Genomic DNA, 23648 nt, shown 5'->3' on the forward strand with positions numbered 1-23648 from the left:
AGATGACGTTTCAAAGACAAGACTCGAATCCTAATTCCGCAGTAGTTCCTAGGACAATTTGGTCACTTAACATGCCAAACAAATAAACACTTAACATTTAAAAGGCCTTGGTTTGATACCAAGTTTGTCACAACCCATTTTCATGAATCGTGACCGGCTCTAGGGTATGGGTATGGTTGTACCAAAACCCGTAGCTAGCCTTGCGGATAACCAACTTATATCATTTAAAACAATGTACCTGCAGAAAACCACATGCTCGGGGGCAACCGAGACTTCAGCCTAGTCTAGCAGTACAATAAGCAACATATATTCAAAGTATACTTATCTAAAATTATAACTCCAACAGTATGGAAATATAATATAAATACAATAAATACTGTAATCATGCCAAAAGCGATAAAGTAATTACCAACAAACAACAGTCTAAAAATATAAGTAAAAGACTAAATCATAAATAATCTAATACTACTACTGCGGTCTAAGAGTTTAAAACAGTTCGACTCTTTTATTCTGAAAATAAGATAAAAAACCTCCGAGAATGAAGAAACGGAGATAGACCAATGCTCCAATCATAAACCTGAAAAATTTGGGAAAACAACGGGATCAGATTTACTGAGTAGAGTTTATATAACCATTTACATTTATTAAGTTGAAAACCTTTAAATACGTTTAATAAAACAATTTCATTATGGATTATCAATGAAACCCTAAACCACAATTCTAAATCCATTGTCGTGTCGGTGAGACGTATCTCAATAACCGATCCCCGACTATCACTTAATAAATAGTGAGCCCAGGAGACGTATCTTCCACCGGTGCCCTCACTAAGGTGAGACGTATCTCAAACCTACCGCAATACCATAATTCTTACCGGTGCGCACGCAGTCCCGATGATGCCCATCGAGTAGCACGTTCCAAATCAAATCCACAATGCCGAAAACAGTTCAAAAGTTGTTTATACATATATATATATATATATATATATATATATATATATATATATATATATATATATATATATATATATATATATAAAATATAATATTTGCTTAATAAAGAGTTAAATAGAGATATAATCTCGCTGCTTGCTATTCCATGTGAAACTTGACAAGCAATCTAACTCTGGTTTGCCTCTGAAGTACGAACAGTCGACGGGTCTAAATAAAATATTGAAATCATAATTAAAATCAGACCCTAACTCTAAAGAGTACTAGACACCACATAGGACTAGCACAACACAATACCAGGCCACATTTAATAATCACTTCTATTAAATGCATTTCAAATATAACCCAACTTACAGAGTACAAATCATATAAACATATTTAAAATGATTCGTAGAATAATTTAAATAAATCCGAGTTAAAATCCATATCAGTGAGTCAGCCGAGTTATTAAAAACTACCAAGCTTCTTCCCACTTGCTGGACGACCAAAGTCTAACCCGGTCCAAAAATTTATTAAACTTATAAACCCGAGTTTATAAATTAAAATACTTGATAAAATAATTATCCTATTTTTAAAATAGAATTCAATAACTTCAAATCCAAGTAACCCAAGTTACAACTAAAACTTAGCCATTTAAAGTTTATAAAAGTTTAGGAACTAAACTATAATTTAGCCAAATTTGATTTTTGAAATAAATTTAATTACTCGTATTTAATCTACTAATTTATAAATCAAATAAAAGTCCAAAAATTATCCTATTGATAAAAACTTAACTTAAATAAGTCTTTTAGAAACTTTAGGGGCTAAATTGTAAATTAGCCAAATTGATATTCAAAAAATATATATATTTATATATATAATTACCCGAGTAATTATATAGATTTAAATTATAAAACTTTTATTGTTTACACTTTAATAGTTTTTAAATCAAATTCACATTCAAAAGTTAGGATTAAAACAATAACATTAGATAAACAACTTGAGGGATTCAATTGATTTAAACAAAACAATTGAGTAATTAATCTAGCATATTAACCATCTTTCCAAATCAACAAACAAATCCTTCCATCAACCCAAAGTTTTGCAGTAACATAATCCTAACTTAAGCATGCAATAATCCAAAGCAACCAATATGACAATGTAATGCTAAAGACATGAAATATATTCCCAGTAGCTTCATCAACAAAAGCAAAACAACAATCCACGGGATAACAATCTAACACAACCGAACTATGCTAAACAAGACGGAATCCACACTGATCTCGAAATCATAAGAAGAAAGTCTCAGAGCTTCACAATGTGGTAACCACAAATAGTAAGAAAAAAAACGCAATGATAAACATTAACAGATCGCAGCCATACATGACAAGAAACGGCAGAAAAATAACGAGAATACGGTGAATCGAACGGCGATAAACGGAGAGGTTCTATACGTACCTTAATTGATTCCAATACGTTGAATTTGGTAGAGCACGAATAGAACAAAACGATGGAAACACGATCTCACAACGATGCTACGATGATAGAACATACTGTTATGAAGGGACAAGCGATGTCGAGGAGATAACGAACAAAACAATTGACAGAGATCAAGGAAACTTACCAAACTTAAGTCGAATGGAGTTGGAATGAAGAATGATGGTTGAGTTTCAGATTGTATCAGTGAGGAATGGTGGCTGAGTTGGAATTCAATGATGGCAATTTAGGTTTAGGGGAAAGAAACGTGAAGCTTTGTATATAGAGGAGAATGAATGAGAAGAAACGTTACTGCCACACCTTATGTTTCAAATAGAAAAACAAATGGTCTTTTTATATTATGGCCAAACCATTCACTAATGGGCTTATCATGCAAAAGGTATGCAAAAGGTAATCACGTGGAAAGGAAAATATGCATGGCTTATTTTCATGCATAATAAGCTTGCTTTTCTTTGTTTTTTTTTCTTTTAAAGTTTCTTTTAAGAGTTCATAATACAAACCAATTACGAATCGAATTACGACCGAATCAACGAACAATTCTAATAAATTTAAATAAAAATATATCATAGTAATAATGCTAAATTACTTAAAACTTGACGGAATGCAAAAATTTATAATTAAAGTAAAAAAAAATAATTTAAAAGTACGGGATATTACAAAGGTGAAACGTTTTGATTTGTTTTGTAAAGCCTGTAAACGTTTGGCTTAAATCACTAAAAAGGAGAAAAGCTTGGCTTTGTTTCGTAACGTTTGTAAACGTTTGGCTTAAATTGCTAAATATAGGAAACATTTGAATTTGTTTCGTAACGTTTGTAAACGTTTGGCTTCAATCGCTAAAAAAGTGAAACATTTGGATTTGTTTCGTAACGTTTGTTAACGTTTCGCTTAGATCGCTAAAAAGATGAAAAGTTTGGATTTGTTTCGCAAAATTTTAAACGTTTGGCTTAAATCGCTAAAATGGGGAATCGTTTGGATTTGTTTCGTAAAGTTTGTAAACCTTTGGCTTAAATCGCTAAAAAGGTGAAACGTTGGGTTTTGTTTCGTAACGTTTGTAAACGTTTTGCTTAAATTGCAAAAAAGGTAAAACGCTTGGATTTGTTTCGTAACGTCTATAAACGCTTGGTTTTGTTTCGTAACGTTTGGTTTTGTTTCGTAACGTTTGGATTTGTTTCGTAACGTTTGTAAACGTATGGCTTAAATCGCTAAAAAGGTGAAATGTTTGGATTTATTTCGTAACGTTTGTAAACGTGTGGCTTAAATCGCTAAAAAGGTGAAACGTTTGGATTTGTTTAGCAACGTTTATAAACATTTTGTTTAAATTGCTATAAAGGTGAAACGCTTGGATTTGTTTCGTAACGTTTTAAACATTTGGTTTTGTTTCGTAATGTTTATAAACATTTGGCTTGAATCGCAAAAAAAATGAAACGTCCTGTTTTGTTTTGTAACGTTTGTAAACATTTGGCTTAAATTGCTAAAAAGGTGAAACGCTTGGATTCGTTTCGTAACATTTGTAAACGTTTGGCTTAAATCGCTAAAAAGGTGAACATTTGGATTTGTTTCGTAACGTTTTTAAACGTTTGGCTTAAATCGCTAAAAAGGTGAAACGCTTGGATTTGTTTCGTAACATTTGTAAACTTTTGGCTTAAATCGCTAAAAAGGTGAAACATTTGGATTTGTTTCGTAACGTTTGTAAACGTTTGGCATAAATCACTAAAAAGGTGAAACATTGCTATTTATTTCGTAAAGTCTGTAAACGTTTGGCTTAAAATAAAAAGGTGAAATGTTCGTTTTGTTTCGTAACGTTTGTAAACGTTTGGCTTTCATCGCTAAAAAGGTGAAACGTTAGGATTTGTTTCGTAACATTTGTAAACGTTTATTTTATATCGCTAAAAAGGTGAAATGTTTGGATTTGCTTAGTAACGTTTGTAAACGTTTGTCTTAAATTGCTAAAAGGGATTCGTAGCATTTTAAACGTTTGGAATAGTTTCTTAACGTTTGTAAACGTTTGGCTTAGATCGCTAAAAAGGTGAAACATTTGGATTTGTTTCATAACGTTTGTAAACGTTTGGCTTAAATCGCTAAAAAGGTGAAACGTTTGTCTTAAATCGATAAAAAGGTGAAACGTTTGGATTTATTTCGTAACGTTTGTAGACGTTTGGGCTAAATCGATAAAGAGGTGAAACGTTTGGATTTAAATTGCTAAAAAGGTGAAACGTTTGGATTTGTTTCGTAACGTTTGTAAACGTTTGGCTTAAATCGCTAAAAAGAAGAAACGTTTGGATTTATTTTGTAACGTATGTAAACGTTTGGCTTAAATTGCTAAAAAGGTGAAACATTTGGTTTTGTTTCGTAATGTTTGTAAACGTTTGGTTTAAAAAGGTGAAACGCTTTTATTTGTTTCGTAGCATTTGTAAACATTTGGCTTAAATCGCTAAAAAGGTGAAACATTTGGATTTGTTTCGTAACATTTGTAAACGTTCGGCATAAATCGCTAAAAAGTTGAAATGTTTTGTTTTATTTCGTAACGTTTGTAAACGTTCGGCTTAAATAGCTAAAAAGGTGAAACGTTTGGTTTTATTCTGTAACGTCTGTAAATATTTGGATTAAATTGCTAAAAAGGTAAAACGTTTGGATTTGTTTCGTAACGTTTGTAAACGATTGGTTTTGTTTCGTAATGTTTGTAAACGTTTGGCTTAAATCGCTAAAAATGTGGACGTTTAAGTTAAATCGCTAAAACCTTTGGATTAAACATTTGGTTTTGTAACGTTTTAAACATTTGGTTTTGTTTCGTAACGTTTCAAAACCTTTGGATTAAATCGCTAAAAAGATGAAACGTTGGGTATTGTTTCGTAACGTTTGTAAACGTTTGGCTTAAATCGCTAAAAAGGAGAAACGTTTGGATTTGTTTCGTAATGTTTGTAAAGGTTTGGCTTAAATTGCTAAAATGGCGAAACGTTTGGATTTGTCTCGTAACGTTTGTAAACGTTTGCCTTAAATCACTAAAAAGGTGAAATGTTTGTATTTTTTTTGTAACGTTTGTAAACGTTTGGCTTATATCGCTAAAAAGGTGAAATGTTTAGATTTGTTTTGTAACGTTTGTAAACGTTTGGCTTAAATCGCTAAAAAGGTGATACGTTTGGATTTGTTTCGTAATGTTTGTAAACGTATGGCTTAAATCGCTAAAAAGGTGAAACATTTGGATTTGTTTCGAAAAGTTTGTAAACGTTTGGCTTAAATTGCTAAAAAGGTCAAACACATGGATTTGTTTTGTATCGCTTGTAAAAGTTTGGGTTAAATCGCTAAATAGGTGAAACGCTTGGATTTATTTCATAACGTTTGTAAACGTTTGGCTTAAATCGCTAAAAAGGGGAAACGTTTGGATTTGTTTCGTAACGTTTGTAAACATTTGACTTATATCGCTAAAATGGGGAAACGTTTGTATTTGTTTCGTAACGTTTGTAAACGTTTGGCTTAAATCGCTAAAAAGGTGAAAGGTTTGGATTTGTTTTGCAATATTTGGCTTAAATCACTATAATGGCGAAACATTTGGATTTGTTTCGTAACGTTTGTAAACATTTGGATTTATTTCGTAAGGTTTGAAAACGTTTGGTTTTAATTCGTAACGTTTATAAATGTTGGCTTAAATAACTAAAATGGGGAAACGTTTGGATTTGTTTCGCAACATTTGTAAAAGTTTGGCTTAAATTGCTAAAAATGTGAAAAGTTTGTTTTTGTTCCATTATGTTTGTAAACGTTTGGATTTGTTTCGTAACATTTGTAAACGATTGGCTTAAATCGCTAAAAAGGTGAATCTTTTGGATTTTTTTCGTAACGTTTGTAAAAGTTTTGCTTAACGCTAATATGGGGAAACGTTTGGATTTATTTCGTAACGTTTGTAAACCTTCGGATTTTTTTCCTAACGCTTGTAACCGTTTGATTTTGTTTCGTAACGTTTATAAACGTTTGGCTTAAATCGCTAAAATGGGGAAACGTTTAGATTTGTTTCGTAATATTTGTAACGTTGGTCTTCAATCGCTAAAAAGGTGAAACAATGTGGATTTGTTTCGTAACGTTTGTAAACATTTCTCTTAAATTGATAAAAATGGGAAACGTTTTTTGTTCCGTGATGTTTGTAAACGTTTGGATTTATTTCGTAACGTTTTATAGATTTGGCTTAAATCGCTAAAAAGGTTAAACGTTTGGTTTTGTTTCGTGACATTTGTAAACGTTTGGCTTAAATCGCTAAAAATGGGAAACGTTTGGATTTGTTTCGTAACGTTTGTAAACGTTTGGCTTAAATTGCTAAAAAGGTGAAACGCTTGGATTTGTTTTGTAACTTTTGTAAACGTTTGGCTTAAATCGCTAAAAAGGTGAAACACTTGGATTTGTTTCGTAACGTTTGTAAACATTTTGCTTAAATCACTAAAAATGTGAAACGTTTGGTTTGCTCCGTAACGTTTGTAAACGTTTGGCCTAAATTGCTTATAATGTGAAACGTTTGGTTTTTATTCGTAGCGTTTTAAACGTTTGGTTTTGTTTCTTAACATTTGTAAACGTTTGGCTTAAATCGTTAAAAAGATGAAACATTTGGATTTGTTTCGTAATGTTTGTAAACGTTTTGCTTATATCGCTAAAATGGGGAAACGTTTGAATTTGTTTTACAACGTTTGGTTTAAATCGCTAAAAAGGTGCAATGTTTGGATTTGTTTGGTAACGTTTGTAAACGTTTGGCTTAAATCTCTAAAAAGGTGAAACATTTGGTTTTGTTTCTTATCGTTTGTAAACGTTTGGGTTAAATCGCTAAAAATGTGAAACGTTTGGATTTGTTTTGTAACGTTTGTACACGTTCGGCTTAACTCGCTAAAAAGGTTAAACGTTTGGGTTTGTTTCGTAACGTTTGTAATCGTTCTGCTTAAATAGCTGAAAAGGTAAAACGTTTGGCTTATATCGCTAAAAAGGTGAAACGTTTGGATTTGTTTTGTAACGTTTGTAAACGTTTGGCTTAAATTGATAAAAAAGTGAAACGTTTGTTTTTGTTCCGTAATGTTTGTAAACGTTTGGATTTATTTCGTAACGTATTAAAGATTTGGCTTAAATCGCTAAAATGGGGAAACATTTGGATTTGTTTCGCAATGTTTGTAAACGTTTGGCTTAAATTGCTAAAAAGGGGAAATCTGGATTTGTTTCGCAACGTTTGCAAACGTTTGGCTTAAATTTCTAAAAAGGTGAAACGCTTGGATTTGCTTCGTAACTTTTGTAAATGTTTGGCTTAAATCGCTAAAAAGGTGAAACGATTGGATTTGTTTTGTAACGTTTGTAAACGTTTGGCTTAAATCGCTAAAAATGTGAAACTTTTGGTTTTGTTCCGTAACATTTGTAAAGGTTTGACTTAAATCGCTAAAAATGTGAAACATTTGCATTTTCGTAACGTTTTAAACGTTTGGTTTTGTTTCTTAGCATTTGTAAACGTGTGGCTTAAATCGTTAAAATGGGGAAACTTTTGGATTTGTTTCGCCACGTTTGGCTTAAATCGCAAAAAACGTGAAACATTTGGATTTGTTTCGTAGCGTTTGTAAACGTTTGGCTTAAATTGATAAAATAGGGAAGGGTATGGTTTTGTTTCGTATCGTTTATAAAAGTTTGACATAAATCGCTAAAAAGGTGAAACGTTTGGATTTGTTTCGTAACGTTTGTAAACGTTTGGCATAAATTTCTAAAAAGACAAAACGTTTGGATTTATTTCGTAATGTTTGTAAACGTTTGGCTTCAATCACTAAAAATTTGTAAAACATTTGCTTAAATCACTAAAAATGTGAAACGTTTGGATTTGTTTCGTAACATTTGTAAACGTGTGGCTTAATTTGCTAAAAATGTGAAGCGCTTGGATTTGCTTCGTAACATTTATTAACGTTTGGCTTTGTTTCGTAACGTTTGTAAACGTTTGGCCTCAATCGCTAAAAAGAAGAAACGTTTGGATTTGTTTCGTAATGTTCGTAAACATTTGGCTTACATTGCTAAAAAGGTGAAACGCTTGGATTTATTTCGTAATGTTTGTAAACATTTGACTTAAAATGCTAAAAAGGTGAAACGCTTGTATTTGTTTCGTAATGTTTGTAAACATTTGGCTTAAATTGCTAAAAAGGTGAAACGTTATGATTTGTTTCGTTACGTTTGTAAACGTTTGGCTTAAATTGCTAAAAATGTGAAACGTTATGATTCATTTCGTAAAGTTTTAAACGTTTGTCTTAAATAGCTAAAATGGGGAAACGTTTGGATTTGTTTAGTAATGTTTGTAAACGTTTGACTTTAATTGCTAAAAAAGTGAAACACTTGGATTTGTTTCGTAACGTTTGTAAACGTTTGGCATTGTTTCGTAACGTTTGTTAATGTTTGACTTAAATTTCAAAAAATGTGAAACGTTTGTGAAACGTTTGTTTTTGTTTCGTAATGTTTGTAAACGTTTGGATTTATTTCGTAACGTTATAAAGATTTGGCTTAAATCGTTAAAAAGGTGAAACGCTTGGATTTGTTTCGTAACTTTTGTAAACGTTTGGCTTAAATAGCTAAAAAGGTGAAATGCTTGGATTTGTTTCGTAATGTTTGTAAACGTTTGGCTTAAATCGCTAAAAATGTGAAACGTTAGGTTTTGTTCCGTAACGTTTGTAAAGGTTTGGCTTAAATCGCTAAAAATGTGAGACATTTTGATTTGTTTCGTAACGTTTTAAACGTTTGGTTTTGTTTCGTAACGTTTGTAAATGTTTGGCTTAAATCGCTAAAAAGGGGAAACGTTTGGATTTGTTTCGTAACGTTTGTAAAGGTTTGGCTTAAATTGCTAAAATGGCGAAACGTTTGGATTTTTTCGTAACGTTTGTAAACGTTTGCCTTAAATCGCTAAAAAGGTGAAATGTTTGTATTTTTTTGTAACGTTTGTAAACGTTTGGCTTATATCGCTAAAAAGGTGAAATGTTTAGATTTGTTTTGTAACGTTTGTAAACGTTTGGCTTATATCGCTAAAAAGGTGATACGTTTGGATTTGTTTCGTAACGTTTGTAAACGTATGGCTTAAATAGCTAAAAAGGTGAAACATTTGGATTTGTTTCGAAAAGTTTGTAAACGTTTGGCTTAAATTGCTAAAAAGGTCAAACACATGGATTTGTTTCGTAACGTTTGAAAATGTTTCGCTTAAATTGCTAAATAGGTGAAACGCTTGGATTTATTTCGTAACGTTTGTAAACATTTGGCTTAAATCGCTAAAAAGGTGAAACATTTGGATTTCTTTCATAACCTTTGTAAACGTTTGGCTTAAATCTCTAAAAAGGTGTAATGTTTAAATTTATTTCGTAGCGTTTGTAAATGTTTGGCTTAAATCGCTAAAAAGGTGAAACATTTTGATTTGTTTCGTAACGTTTGTAAACGTTTGGCTTAAATCGCTAAAAAGGTGAAACGTTTGGATTTGTTTCGAAAAGTTTGTAAACGTTTGGCTTAAATTGCTAAAAAGGTGAAACGCTTGGATTTGTTTCGTAACGTTTGTAAACGTTTCGCTTAAATTGCTAAATAGGTGAAACGCTTGGATTTCTTTCCTAACGTTTGTAAACATTTGGCTTAAATCGCTAAAAATGTGTAATGTTTGGATTTGTTTCGTAATGTTTGTAAACATTTGGCATAAATCGCTAAAAGGTGAAATCTTTGGATTTGTTTTGAAACGTTTGTAAACATTTGTCATAAATTGCTAAAAAGGTAAAACGTTTGAATAGCTTAAATCGCTAAAAAGGTGAAACGTTTGAATGGCTTAAATCGCTAAAAAGGTGTAAATTTTTGATTTGTTTCGTAACGTTTGTAAACATTTGGCATAAATCGCTAAAAGGGGAAATGTTTGGATTTGTTTCGTAACGTTTTAAACGTTTGGCTTAAATCGCTAAAATGGGGATTCATTTGGAATTGTTTCGTAACATTTTTAAACCTTTCGCTTAAATCACTAAAAATGTGAAGACATTTGGATTTGTTTCTTAACGTTTGCAAACGTTTGGCTTAAATCGCTAAAAAAGGGAAACGTTTGGATTTGTTCCGTAACGTTTGTAAACGTTTGGCTTCAATCGCTAAACAGGTGAAACATTTTGATTTGTTTCATAACGTTTGTAAACGTTTGGCATAAATCGCTAAAAAGGTGAAATGTTTAGATTTGTTTCGTAACGTTTTAAATGTTTGTCTTAAATCGCTAAAATGGGGAAACATTTGTATTTGTTTCGTAATGTTTGTAAACGTTTGGCTTAAATTGCTAAAAAGGTGAAATGGTTGATTTTGTTTCCTAACGTTCAGCTTAAATCGCTTAGTAGGTGAAACGTTTGGATTTCTTTCGTAACGTTTGTAAACGTTTGTTTAAATTGGTAAAAAGATGAAACGCTTAGATTTGTTTGGTAACGTTTGTAAACGTTTGGCTTGGATTACTAAAAAGGTGAAACGCTCGGATTTGTTTCGGAACGTTTGTAAACGTTTGACTTCAATTTCTAAATAGGTGAAACGCTTGGATTTGTTTCTTAACGTTTGTAAACGTTTGACTTAAATTTCTAAAAAGGTGAAATGCTTGGTTTTGTTTCGTAACGTTTGGATGTGAAACGTTCGGATTTGTTTCGTAACGTTTTAAACATTTGTTTTGTTTCGTAGCGTTTGTAAACGTTTGGTTTAAATCGCGAAAAAGGTGAAACATTTGGATTTGTTTTGTAACGTTTGTAAACATTTTGCTTAAATCACTATAAATGTGAAACGTTTGGATTTATTTCGTAACGTTTGTAAACGTTTGGCTTAAATCGCTAAAAAGGTGAAACGTTTGAATGGCTTAAATCGCTAAAAAGGTGAAACGTTTGGATTTGTTTCGTAACGTTTGTAAACGTTTGGCTTCAATCTCTAAAAAGTGGAAACGTTTTCATTTGTTTCGTAATGTTTGTAAACATTTGGCATAAATCGCTAAAAAGGTGAAATGTTTGGATTTGTTTCGTAACCTTTGTAAACATTTGGCTTATATCGCTATAAATGTGAAAAGTTTTGATTTGTTTCGTAAAGTTTGCAAACATTTGGCTTAAATCGCTAAAAAGGTGAAATGTTTAAATTTGTTTCGTAACATTTGTAAACGTTTGGCTTAAATCGCTAAAAAGGGGAAACGTTTGGATTTGTTTTGTAACGTTTGTAAACGTTTGGCTTGAATCGCTAAAAGGTGAAACGTGTTCATTTGTTTTGTAGCGTTTGTAAACATTTAGCTTAAATCACTAAAATGGAGAATTGTTTGTATTTGTTTCGTAACGTTTGTAAACGTTTGGCTTAAATCGCTAAAAGGGTGAAAACGTTTGGATTTGTTTCGTAATGTTTGTAAACGTTTGTAAACGTTTGTCTTAAATCGCTAAAAATGTAAAACGTTTGGATTTGTTTCCTAACGTTTGTAAACATTTTGCTTCAATCGCTAAAAAGGTGAAATGTTTTGATTTGTTTCGTAATGTTTGTAAACGTTTTGCATAAATCGCTAAAAAGGTGAAATGTTTGGATTTGTTCCGTAACATTTTAAACGTTTGCATTAAATCGCTAAAATGGGGAAACGTTTAGATTTGTTTCGTAGCGTTTGTAAACGTTTGGCTTAAATTTCTAAAAAGGTGAAATTTTTGGTTTTGTTTCGTAACGTTTGTAAACGTTCGGCTTAAATCGCTAAATAGGTGAAACGTTTGGATTTCTTTCGTAATATTTGTAAACGTTTGCTTAAATTGCTAAGAAGGTGAAACGCTTGGATATTTTTGGTAACGTTTGTAAATGTTTGGCTTAAATTATTAAAAAGGTGAAAAGCTTGTATTTTTTTCAGAACGTTTGTAAACGTTTGGCTTATATTTCTAAAAAGGTTAAACTGTTGGATTTATTTCGTAACATTTGTATACGTGTAGCTCAAATTGCAAAAGAGGTGAAATGCCTTGTTTTGTTTCGTAAACGTTTGTAAAGGTTTGACTTAAATCGCTACAAATGTGAAACGTTTGTATTTGTTTAGTAACTTTTTTAACGTTTGGTTTTGTTTCGTAACGTTTGTAAACGCTAGGCTTAAATCACTAAAAAGGGGAAACGTTTGGATTTATTTCGTAACGTTTGTAAACGTTTGGCTTAAATCGCTATAAAGGAGAAATGTTTGGATTTGTTTCGTAACGTTTGTAAACGTTTGTCTTAAATCGCTAAAAAGGTGAAATGTTTGGATTTGTTTTGTAACGTTTGTAAACGTTTGGCTTAAATCGCTAAAAAGGTGAAATGTTTGGATTTATTTCGTAACGTTTGTAAACATTTGGCTTGAATTGCTAAAAAGGTGAAATGCTTGGATTTGTTTCGTAACGTTTGTACACGTTTGGCTTAAATTGCAAAAAAGGTGAAACACTTGGTTTTGTTTCGTAACGTTTGTAAAGGTTTGGCATAAATCGCTAAAAATGTGAAACGTTTGGATTTGTTTCGTATCGTTTTAAACGTTTGGTTTTGTTTCATAACATTTGTAAACGTTTGGCTTAAATCGCTAAAAAGAGGAAGAAGTTGGATTTGTTTCGTAATGTTTGTAAACGTTTGGTTTACATAGCTAAAAAGGTAAAACGCGTGGATTTGTTTCGTAACGTTTGTAAACGTTTGGCTTAAATTGCTAATAAGGTGAAACGCTTGGATTTGTTTCGAAATTTTTGTAAACGTTTGGCTTAAATTTCTAAAAAGTTGAAACATTTGGATTTGTTTCATAACCTTTGTAAACGTTTGGCTTAAATCGCTAAAAAGGTGAAACGTTTGGATTTGTTTCTTAACGTTTGTAAACGTTTGGCTTAAATCTCTAAAAAGGTTAAACGTTTGGATTTGTTTTGTAACTTTTGTAAACGTTTGGCTTCAATCGCTAAGAAGGTCAAACGTTTGGATTTGTTTCGTAACATTTGTAAACGTTTAGCATAAATCGCTAAGAAGGTGAAATGTTTGGATTTGTTTCATAACGTCTTAAATCTTTGGCTTAAATCGCTAAAATGGGGAAACGTTTGTAAACGTTTGGCTTAAATTGCTAAAAAGGTGAAATGTTTGGTTTTGTTTCGTAACGTTTGTAAATGTTCGGCTTAAATCGATAAAAAGGTGAAACGTTTGGATTTGTTTCGTAACGTTTGTAAACGTTTGGCTTAAATGGCTGAAAAGGTGAAACGCTTGAATTTGTTTCGTAACGTTTGTAAACGTTTGGCTTAAATTCCTAAAAAGGTAAAACGCTTGGATTTGTTTCGGAACGTTCGTAAATGCTTGGCTTAAATTGCTAAAAGGGTGAAACGCTTGGATTTGTTTCGTAATGTTTGTAAACTTTTGGCTTAAATTGCTAAAAAGGTGAAATGCTTGGTTTTGTTTCGTAATGTTAGTAAATGTTTGGCTTAAATCGCTAAAATACGAAACGTTTGGATTTGTTTAATAACGTTTTAAACGTTTGGTTTTGTTTCGTAACATTTGTAAACGTTCGCCTTAAATCGCTAAAAAGGCGAAACGTTTGGATTTGTTTCGTAATGTTAATAAACGTTTGGGTTAAATCGCTAAAAAGGCAAAACATTTGGATTTATTTCGTAACATTTGTAAACGTTTGGCTTAAATTGCTACAAAGGTGAAACATTTGGATTTGTTTCGTAACATTTGTAAACGTTTGGCTTAAATCGCTAAAAAGGTGAAACGTTTGGATTTGTTTCGTATCGTTTGTAAACGTTTGGCTTAAATCGCTAAAAAGGTGAAACGTTTGGATATGTTTCGTAACCTTTGTAAACGTTTGGATTAAATTGATAAAAAGTTGAAACGTTTTGATTTGTTTCGTAACGTTTGTAAACGTTTGGCTTAAATTGGTAAATAGGAGAAACGCTTGGATTTGTTTCGTAACTTTTGTAAACGTTTGGCTTAAATCGCTAAAAAGGAGAAACGTTTGGATTTGTTTCGTAGTGTTTGTAAACGTTTGGCTTAAATTGCGAAAAAAGGGAAACGTTTGGATTTGTTTCGTAACGTTTGTAAACGTTTTGCTTAAATCACTAAAAAGGTGAAACATTTGGATTTGTTTCGTACCGTTTGTAAACGTTTGGCTTAAATCGCTAAAAAGGGGAAACGTTTGGATTTGTTTCATAACGTTTGTAAACGTTTGGCTTAAATTGTTAATAAGGTGAAACGATTGGATTCTTTTTGTTACGTTTGTTAACGTTTGGCTTAAATTGCGAAAAAGGTGAAACGCTTGGGTTTGTTTTGTTACGTTTGTAAACTTTGGGCTTCAATCGCTAAAAATATGAAATGCTTGGTTTGTTTCGTAACGTTTGTAAACCTTTGGCTTAAATCGCTAAAAATGTGAAACACTTGGGTTTGTTTCGTAACGTTTGTAAACGTTTGGCTTAAATTGTTAAAAAGGTGAAACATTTGGATTTGTTTCGTAACGTTTGTAAACGTTTGGCTTAAATCGCTAAAAAAAGTGAAACGTTTTGATTTGTTTCATAACGTTTGTAAACCTTTGGCTTAAATTGCTAAAAAGGTAAAACGCTTGGATTTGTTTCGGAACGTTTGTAAATGCTTGGCTTAAATTGCTAAAAGGGTGAAACGCTTGGATTTGTTTCGTAATGTTTGTAAACTTTTGGCTTAAATTGCTAAAAAGGTGAAATGCTTGGTTTTGTTTCGTAATGTTAGTAAAGGTTTGGCTTAAATCGCTAAAATACGAAACGTTTGGATTTGTTTAATAACGTTTTAAACGTTTGGTTTTGTTTCGTAACGTTTGTAAACGTTCGCCTTAAATCGCTAAAAAGGCGAAACGTTTGGATTTGTTTCGTAATGTTTGTAAACGTTTGGGTTAAATCGCTAAAAAGGCAAAACATTTGGATTTATTTCGTAACATTTGTAAACGTTTGGCTTAAATTGCTAAAAAGGTGAAACGTTTGGATTTGTTTCGTAACTTTTGTAAACGTTTGGCCTAAATCGCTAAAAAGGTGAAACGTTTGGATTTGTTTCGTATCGTTTGTAAACGTTTGGCTTAAATCGCTAAAAAGGTGAAACGTTTGGATTTGTTTCGTAACCTTTGTAAACGTTTGGATTAAATTGATAAAAAGTTGAAACGTTTTGATTTGTTTCGTAACGTTTGTAAACGTTTGGCTTAAATTGGTAAATAGGAGAAACGCTTGGATTTGTTTCGTAACATTCGTAAACGTTTGGCTTAAATCGCTAAAAAGGAGAAACGCTTGGATTTGTTTCGTAGCGTTTGTAAACGTTTGGCTTAAATTGCAAAAAAAGGGAAAAATTTGGATTTGTTTCGTAACGTTTGTAAACGTTTTGCTTAAATCACTAAAAAGGTGAAACATTTGGATTTGTTTCGTACCGTTTGTAAACGTTTGGCTTAAATCGCTAAAAAGGGGAAACGTTTTGATTTGTTTTGTAACGTTTGTAAACGTTTGGCTTAAATTGTTAATAAGGTGAAACGATTGGATTTTTTTTGTCAACGTTTGGCTTAAATTGCGAAAAAGGTGAAACGCTTGGGTTTGTTTTGTTACGTTTGTAAACTTTGGGCTTCAATCGCTAAAAATATGAAATGCTTGGTTTGTTTCGTAACGTTTGTAAACCTTTGGCTTAAATCGCTAAACATGTGAAACACTTGGGTTTGTTTCGTAACGTTTGTAAACGTTAGGCTTAAATCGCTAAAAAGGTGAAACATTTGGATTTGTTTCGTAACGTTTGTAAACGTTTGGCTTAAATCGCTAAAAAAGTGAAACGTTTTGATTTGTTTCATAACGTTTGTAAACCTTTGGCTTAAATTGCTAAAAAGGTGAAACGTTTGGATTTGTTTCGTAACTTTTGTAAACGTTTGGCATAAATTGCTAAAAAGGTCAAACGCTTGGATTTGTTTCGTAACGTTTGTAAACGTTTGGCTTAAATCGCTAAAATACGAAACGTTTGGATTTGTTTAATAACGTTTTAAACGTTTGGTTTTGTTTCGTAACGTTTGTAAACGTTCGCCTTAAATCGTTAAAAAGGCGAAACGTTTGGATTTGTTTCGTAATGTTTGTAAACGTTTGGGTTAAATCGCTAAAAAGGCAAAACATTTGGATTTATTTCGTAACATTTGTAAACGTTTGGCTTAAATTGCTAAAAAGGTGAAACGTTTGGATTTGTTTCGTAACTTTTGTAAACGTTTGGCCTAAATCGCTAAAAAGGTGAAACGTTTGGATTTGTTTCGTATCGTTTGTAAACGTTTGGCTTAAATCGCTAAAAAGGTGAAACGTTTGGATTTGTTTCGTAACCTTTGTAAACGTTTGGATTAAATTGATAAAAAGTTGAAACGTTTTGATTTGTTTTGTAATGTTTGTAAACGTTTGGCTTAAATTGGTAAATAGGAGAAACGCTTGGATTTGTTTCGTAACTTTCGTAAACGTTTGGCTTAAATCGCTAAAAAGGAGAAACGCTTGGATTTGTTTCGTAGCGTTTGTAAACGTTTGGCTTAAATTGCGAAAAAAGGGAAACATTTGGATTTGTTTCGTAACGTTTGTAAACGTTTTGCTTAAATCACTAAAAAGGTGAAACATTTGGATTTGTTTCGTACCGTTTGTAAACGTTTGGCTTAAATCGCTAAAAAGGGGAAACGTTTTGATTTGTTTTGTAACGTTTGTAAACGTTTGGCTTAAATTGTTAATAAGGTGAAACGATTGGATTTTTTTTGTTAACGTTTGGCTTAAATTGCGAAAAAGGTGAAACGCTTGGGTTTGTTTTGTTACGTTTGTAAACTTTGGGCTTCAATCGCTAAAAATATGAAATGCTTGGTTTGTTTCGTAACGTTTGTAAACCTTTGGCTTAAATCGCTAAACATGTGAAACACTTGGGTTTGTTTCGTAACGTTTGTAAACGTTAGGCTTAAATCGCTAAAAAGGTGAAACATTTGGATTTGTTTCGTAACGTTTGTAAACGTTTGGCTTAAATCGCTAAAAAATTGAAACGTTTTGATTTGTTTCATAACGTTTGTAAACCTTTGGCTTAAATTGCTAAAAAGGTGAAACGTTTGGATTTGTTTCGTAACTTTTGTAAACGTTTGGCATAAATTGCTAAAAAGGTCAAACGCTTGGATTTGTTTCGTAACGTTTGTAAACGTTTGGCTTAAGTCGCTAAAAAGGAGAAACGCTTGGATATGTTTCGTTACGTTTGTAAACCTTTGGCTTAAGTCGCTAAAAGGGTGAAATGTTTGGATTTGTTTCGTAAAATTTGTAAACCTTTAGCTTAAATTGCTAAAAAGGTGAAACGCTTGGATTTGTTTCGTTAAGTTTGTAAATGTTTGGCTTAAATTGCTAAAAAGGTGAAACTCTTGGTTTTGTTTCGTAACGTTTGTAAATGTTTTGCTTAAATCTCTAAAAAGGTGAAACGTTTGGATTTGTTTCGTAACGTTTGTAAACGTTTTGCTTAAATCGCTAAAAAGGTGAAACGTTTGGATTTTTTTCGTATCTTTTGTAAACGTTTGACTTATATCGCTAAGAGGGTGAAACGTTTGGATTTATTTCGTAACCTTTGTAAACATTTGGCTTAAATGGCTAAAACGGTGAAACGTTTTGATTTGTTCCGCAACGTTTGTAAACATTTGGTTTAAATTGCTAAAAAGTAGAAACGCTTGGATTTGTTTCGTAACGTTTGTAATTGTTTGTACCCTGCTAGACGAGCAGGGCAAGTCTGCTCGAGGAGCAAGCTAAAGCGTGCTCGGCGAGCAAGGCCAAGCCTGGTCGACGAGCAAGGCCAATCCTGGTCGACGAGCAAGGCTGGGCTTGCTTGACAAGCAGACCTTTGTCTGCTCGTTGAGCAGACCAAAAAGGGGGCACCTGAGACTTTCATTTTCGACTTCTCGATCTGTTTTCGAAACCTAAAAGAGAATGAAAAGATTATTTTACTCAAAGAACGAGATGTGATTAAAGGAATAAATAAATTTTGGTTTAAGTTAAACCATTAATTGATTAACAGATCAAGTGTTAACGTATGAGAAATGTATGTTTAAAAGAGTGAAGAATGTTATCGATTTCAAGCATAACTACTTGAATGTTAGGTTTTGAGTTGTATTCAAGATCTATGAAACCAAGGAACGTATAAGAATAGGATTGAATCGACCTAAGTTTGTAACTTAGGATTTTGAGTATGCGAGGTTCACGTTTATATACTAAGCGTGTCACGACCCATTTTCATGGATCGCGACCGGCGCTAGGGTATGGGTATAGTTGTACCAAAACCCGTAGCTAGCCTTGCGGATAACCTTATAAATACATAAACCTGAAAGAAACCAATGCTCAGGGGGCAACCGAGACTTCAGCCTAGTTCTAGCAGTTCATAAAATGCAACAGTTATATAATAAATGTTCGATCAACTCCGAGTCTCTAACATGGCATAAATATTTAATAACCCAAGTTATAAATTAATGCCAAACAACAATTAAATTAATTGAATAATTTTGATAGCAAGTATTAGACAAGTAAGACTTCTAATTACTACTGCGGTCTAAAAATAAAATCAGTTTGACAGTTTTAATAAAAATAAAGTGAAACCTTTGAGGAAATAAAGAATCGGAGGCCAGCTGACTCTCTCAAATCATAAACCTGGGAAAAATTGGGAAAACAACGGGGTCAGATATACTGAGATGAGTTCATACAGCTATTTACATTTATTAAGTGAAAACCTATTAAAAAAATCTTAAAACATTTGTAAAGCATTTTATCATTATGGATAAGCATTGAAACCCTAAACCATAAATAATCTAAATCCAGTTGTCGTGTCGGTGAGACGTATCTCCATAACCCCCGACAGTCACTCAAATAAACACATGAGTCCCAGGAGACGTATCTTCCACCGGTGCGCAAGCTGTCTCGATGATGCCCATCGAGTAGCCCGTTCCAATTCAGATCCATAATGTCGAAAACAGTTCAAAAGCTGTGTGTATATATATATATATTACAATTTACTTAATACAGTGGTAAATAGCGACATAAACTCACTGATTGCTAATTCACGTGATAACCTGGTGTAATACCCCGTAATTTTAAGTGAATTAAGCATGTTGGATAGCTTTGCTACCAATGTCGTACGAGTGGGGTTAAATTAAAGAGCTTATAAGTCAATAGTTATAGTTTATGAACTGTTATGATTATATTGACTTTCCAAATATTTTGTATAAATATTTTCAAGTTATTAAAAATGGAGTTTGATGTAGTGAGTTCAAATAAAAAGAGTTTTGTAAATGTTTTCAAAAGGACTTTATTTTACATAAAGGAACTTTAAAACGTTTCAGCCTTTATGTAATATTTATTAGTAATATTGTGAACTCACTCAGAAATATTTATATTTCTGACCCCATTGTCCATCCAATTGTTACAGGAAAATTCATAAAGATTCGATGAAGTCTTCCGAAATTTTATTTCCCTGGTAAGTCATTTCGTACAAGACATGTAAAGAAGATTTTACATCTTAGAAGTCCGCAGTGGACTAGTATTCTATACTTAATACATAGGTTAAAGCGTTTTAACTCTGATGTTTACAAATGGGGTCATATACTTTATGAAAACATTTTATATGATTATGTTTCAAATAAGTTATATTGAAAGTGTTTGCAAATGTTATTGTAAATTGTTAGTCATAATGTTTTTAAAAGGAAAAAATTTACAAAGGTTTTAGGCTTGCTACGTGTTTCGGAGCTACCACTCCCATTCCCTAGCGCCGGTCTCGTCCCATGAGATTGGGTCGTGACAAAGTTGGTATCAGAGCAATGGTTTAGTGTTCATAGGCCATTGTTCTTTTGGTGATCGGAGTATCGGAATAAGAGTCGATCAATAACTAGGAACTACTGCGGACTATAGGGATTTCCAGTCATGTGTTTTGAACGTTATTATATTTTTCATTGATTTTTCAAACGTTTTACAAAGACGTCCCCTGTTATATGTGCTATTAGGAGTCGATTTAGGAGTGTGCATGAGCACAAATTTTGTTTTGTGTTTGCTCGAGTGAGCAATACGCTTTCGAGTATTTATAGTTTGCGAAGAGTTGCATACTCTCGAGACTCATATTATATGAGAATATCGTTGTTAACTATGATAAATATGATTTGACTGGGTGTTGTTTATTTGATCAATAAGATAAGTTATGTTTTACTGCGCAATCACTCATGAGAGTGATATGCTTATAGATATGTGAGTTCGTGATAACTTATATAATAAGAGGAATGCATGCCTTGTGATCGATTTATATGATAAGAATATGTGCCTTATGATTATATGTTTTTGAAACCTTGCTAAGTCTATGGTGAGCGGAATGCTCGCGAGACTTATGGACTAAGGCGTAGTCATAGAAGGCCGAGAAGAATAGAACATTCTTATGATTTAGGCTTATTCAGCTTAGATATTATACGTTAAGTATGTTTTAGATTGGTTCACTTAAATAGAACATGAGTGTTCTATTAATAGTTGTTTTAAAGTTTCGGTAAGTCTACAAGGAGCGAAATACTCTCAGAACTATCAAGTTTGTGACGTGGCCAAGCTAGGCCAAAAGGAATTGGTTTGTGATGGTTTGTTTATGCTATGTTTTAAGGGACACAATGAGAATTCTATACAAATAGAATGGCTGAGCAAAGAACTACACAAGCGCGTGTAGTTGCACAACACGTAAACGAGGCCCGCGAGGAGGTCAGAGGTAATACGGGCGAATATGACCCGGTCCAATCGGCAGGCAGAGGTCGTGGACGAGGCATAGACCAAGAGGAAGCTAGAGTAGGCCAAGTCAGGTATGTGCAGGCACTAGGAGTGCCGCAACCACCCAATGTCAATGTTAATCAATTGGCAGCAGAGGTATCTGATATGCAAAATTGTATGTTAATGACGGGGCAGTTGATACAACGACAGTATTAACGAGAAGAGAGAAACATAGATAGAGATTTTTTGTTGGCTCATACGAAGTTAAGCCCAAAGAAGTTTGACGCATCAAGTGATGCACTCGATTTCCTAGAAGAAGTTGTGCAGAATGCTCGTGGACTACAAGCAGACGAAAGACAAACAGTAATGTTGACTGAGATGTCAATGAAAGGTCCAGCCATGGATTGGTTTCGACAAGTAATCAGACCGATAATGGGTCAAATAACATGGGCAGAGTTTGTGATCCAGTTTAAAGAATTCTTCCTATCATTATCTCGAGGTGATGGATCAGTTTACGATTATGTCGCCGAGTTTAATCGACTCAGCAGATTTTCTCCAGACTTAATGATATATAGGGTCCGAGTTAATACAAAATTCGTGAATGGATTAGGACCTCAATTAATAGGATTATTGAGTCAGACTGATTAAGAGTTTATCCAGATTGTGGATAGTGCAAGACAAATGGAACGTGCACTTATCCATTTGAATGAAATTCCTGATCCTTCACGTCCAAACAAGACAAGAAGCGAATGTTTGAATTACGAACATCGAATGTCTAGACAAGTGAGAAAGGAAACTGAACGGCGACATGGCCGGACCCATAAGAAGGGCAGGCAAGGAAAAGCAGCCAAAAGGGCTAGAACCATTAGTCTGAAGTCTAAGCAAGGAAGTTCCAGCTTTACAAATCCTATATGTCCACAATATAGTAAAAGACACTTAGGTGTCTGTCAGGCTGCAAGGGATGTATGCTTTAAGTGTGGACAACAAGGACACTACGAGAGAGAATGCCCACATTTAGTGTAATGGAACACAACGAATCATGCAAAATGCCCACAATTTTGTTTCTACGATGACTTCTGGTTAAATAGTACAAGATAGACCACATAGTAGTTGTGGAAGTCATAAAATCTGAACACAAGAAGCTCAATAGTGATCGGACCTCTTGAGCTAATCTAGTACAGAGAAGAACGTTTAAGACGTGCGCTTAACATGACGCCTGAAACAGACGAATAGGGTTACATCTTTTTGCAGGTAAATGATGTATTTAGTGTGTGAACGATAGAGCGTTAATCGCTATAAATAAGAAGTTTGTACAGAGTCATATGTCAATAAAAACTTACATAAATCCCGTTTTGTAAAAAGAAATGTATTTGATGAAATGAATTTTTTTGAAAAGACATAATTGTGCCCGGACACGAATCATAAAGGCATCGCATTGGCACGAATAGCGTTGCATCACTACATTTATATTTTGTTCACTATTAGGACATGCATCATATGCATTGTGTATATATGGAATGAAAAAGAGGAGTGCCATTGAAACTCTTGTGATGAGAGAAGTCATCACACCGGTGCACAATTATGACATGATTTGAGATATGAAAAGAAATGTGATTTTAAACAAATGAGTTTTTAAACGTAAATAGACTCAGACAATAACTATGTACAAAGAGGAATAGAACAAGACTGATCACCTTGCTAGGCCTATATAAGAGCATGCTTGAATAGAATGACGAATAGCGTAACACGAACCAAAACGTATCGAGATTTGAATTACAAATCTCTAAAGCGGTCTTGTATATTGAATACAAGGACAACGACGCTATTTTACAAACATGTAAAGTAATAGCAACCACGTTTGAGCTAAAAGTAAGTTTACCTCTAGTATAAGGAGATAGAATATAGAAGTTAATTACGTCATGGAATACAAATTCCGCATATAAACAAGATGTTATCGTAAACGGTCGACGAAAGAAATTGATTCATAATGAATATGAATCAAGTACTAAGGAGATAAGTTATTAGAATGACTAGTGACATGATGAGAACCATTCTAGGACTAAAATCGAAAAGTCCCTAGAATAGTCTTGTGTCGATTTTGAACACAAGAGGGACGTTGTAGCTTTACAAATGTTTAAAGCCATAGTGGCAACGTTCATATTAACGAACTCACGCTTTAGAATAAAGTGAGAAAGAGTGCAGAAGTTAGATACGAAACACAATATGAACATTGCGTATGTCAAATGATATCAAATAGACATATTAGAAGAAGGAACCAATTCATAAGTACACTGAAGTGAATACTAGAGATATTTATAATTAAAGACTATCCACATCAGAGGATGTAAGGTAATTAGAACCGATATATTATGACATAAGAATGATGTCATATAAAAATCGAAACTTAACTATAAAGTCAACAGTTAGTAAGTGATGAATTAGAGTATCGCAGCAAAAGCGTGATGGAAAATGTCGAAGTAAATGTTTGGATAAAGTGATTAGAGTGTGGAAAAGTTTGTTACTCATAAGTAACAAACAACCGGAA

General features: G+C 33.1%; 1 protein-coding gene across 1 annotated transcript; it reads left to right on the top strand.

Annotated features, from left to right (window-relative positions):
• Nucleotides 1–21031: 21031 nt before the first annotated feature.
• On the top strand, nucleotides 21032–22126 carry LOC126672421 (uncharacterized). The gene is made up of 3 exons (XM_050366371.1): nucleotides 21032–21259; nucleotides 21368–21679; nucleotides 21764–22126. Exons 1-3 carry the CDS (start codon nucleotides 21032–21034, stop codon nucleotides 22124–22126), a joined length of 903 nt encoding a protein of 300 aa, XP_050222328.1.
• Nucleotides 22127–23648: the final 1522 nt, after the last annotated feature.

Source organism: Mercurialis annua, linkage group LG3 (assembly GCF_937616625.2).
Source record: "Mercurialis annua linkage group LG3, ddMerAnnu1.2, whole genome shotgun sequence".
Taxonomy (NCBI): domain Eukaryota; kingdom Viridiplantae; phylum Streptophyta; class Magnoliopsida; order Malpighiales; family Euphorbiaceae; genus Mercurialis; species Mercurialis annua.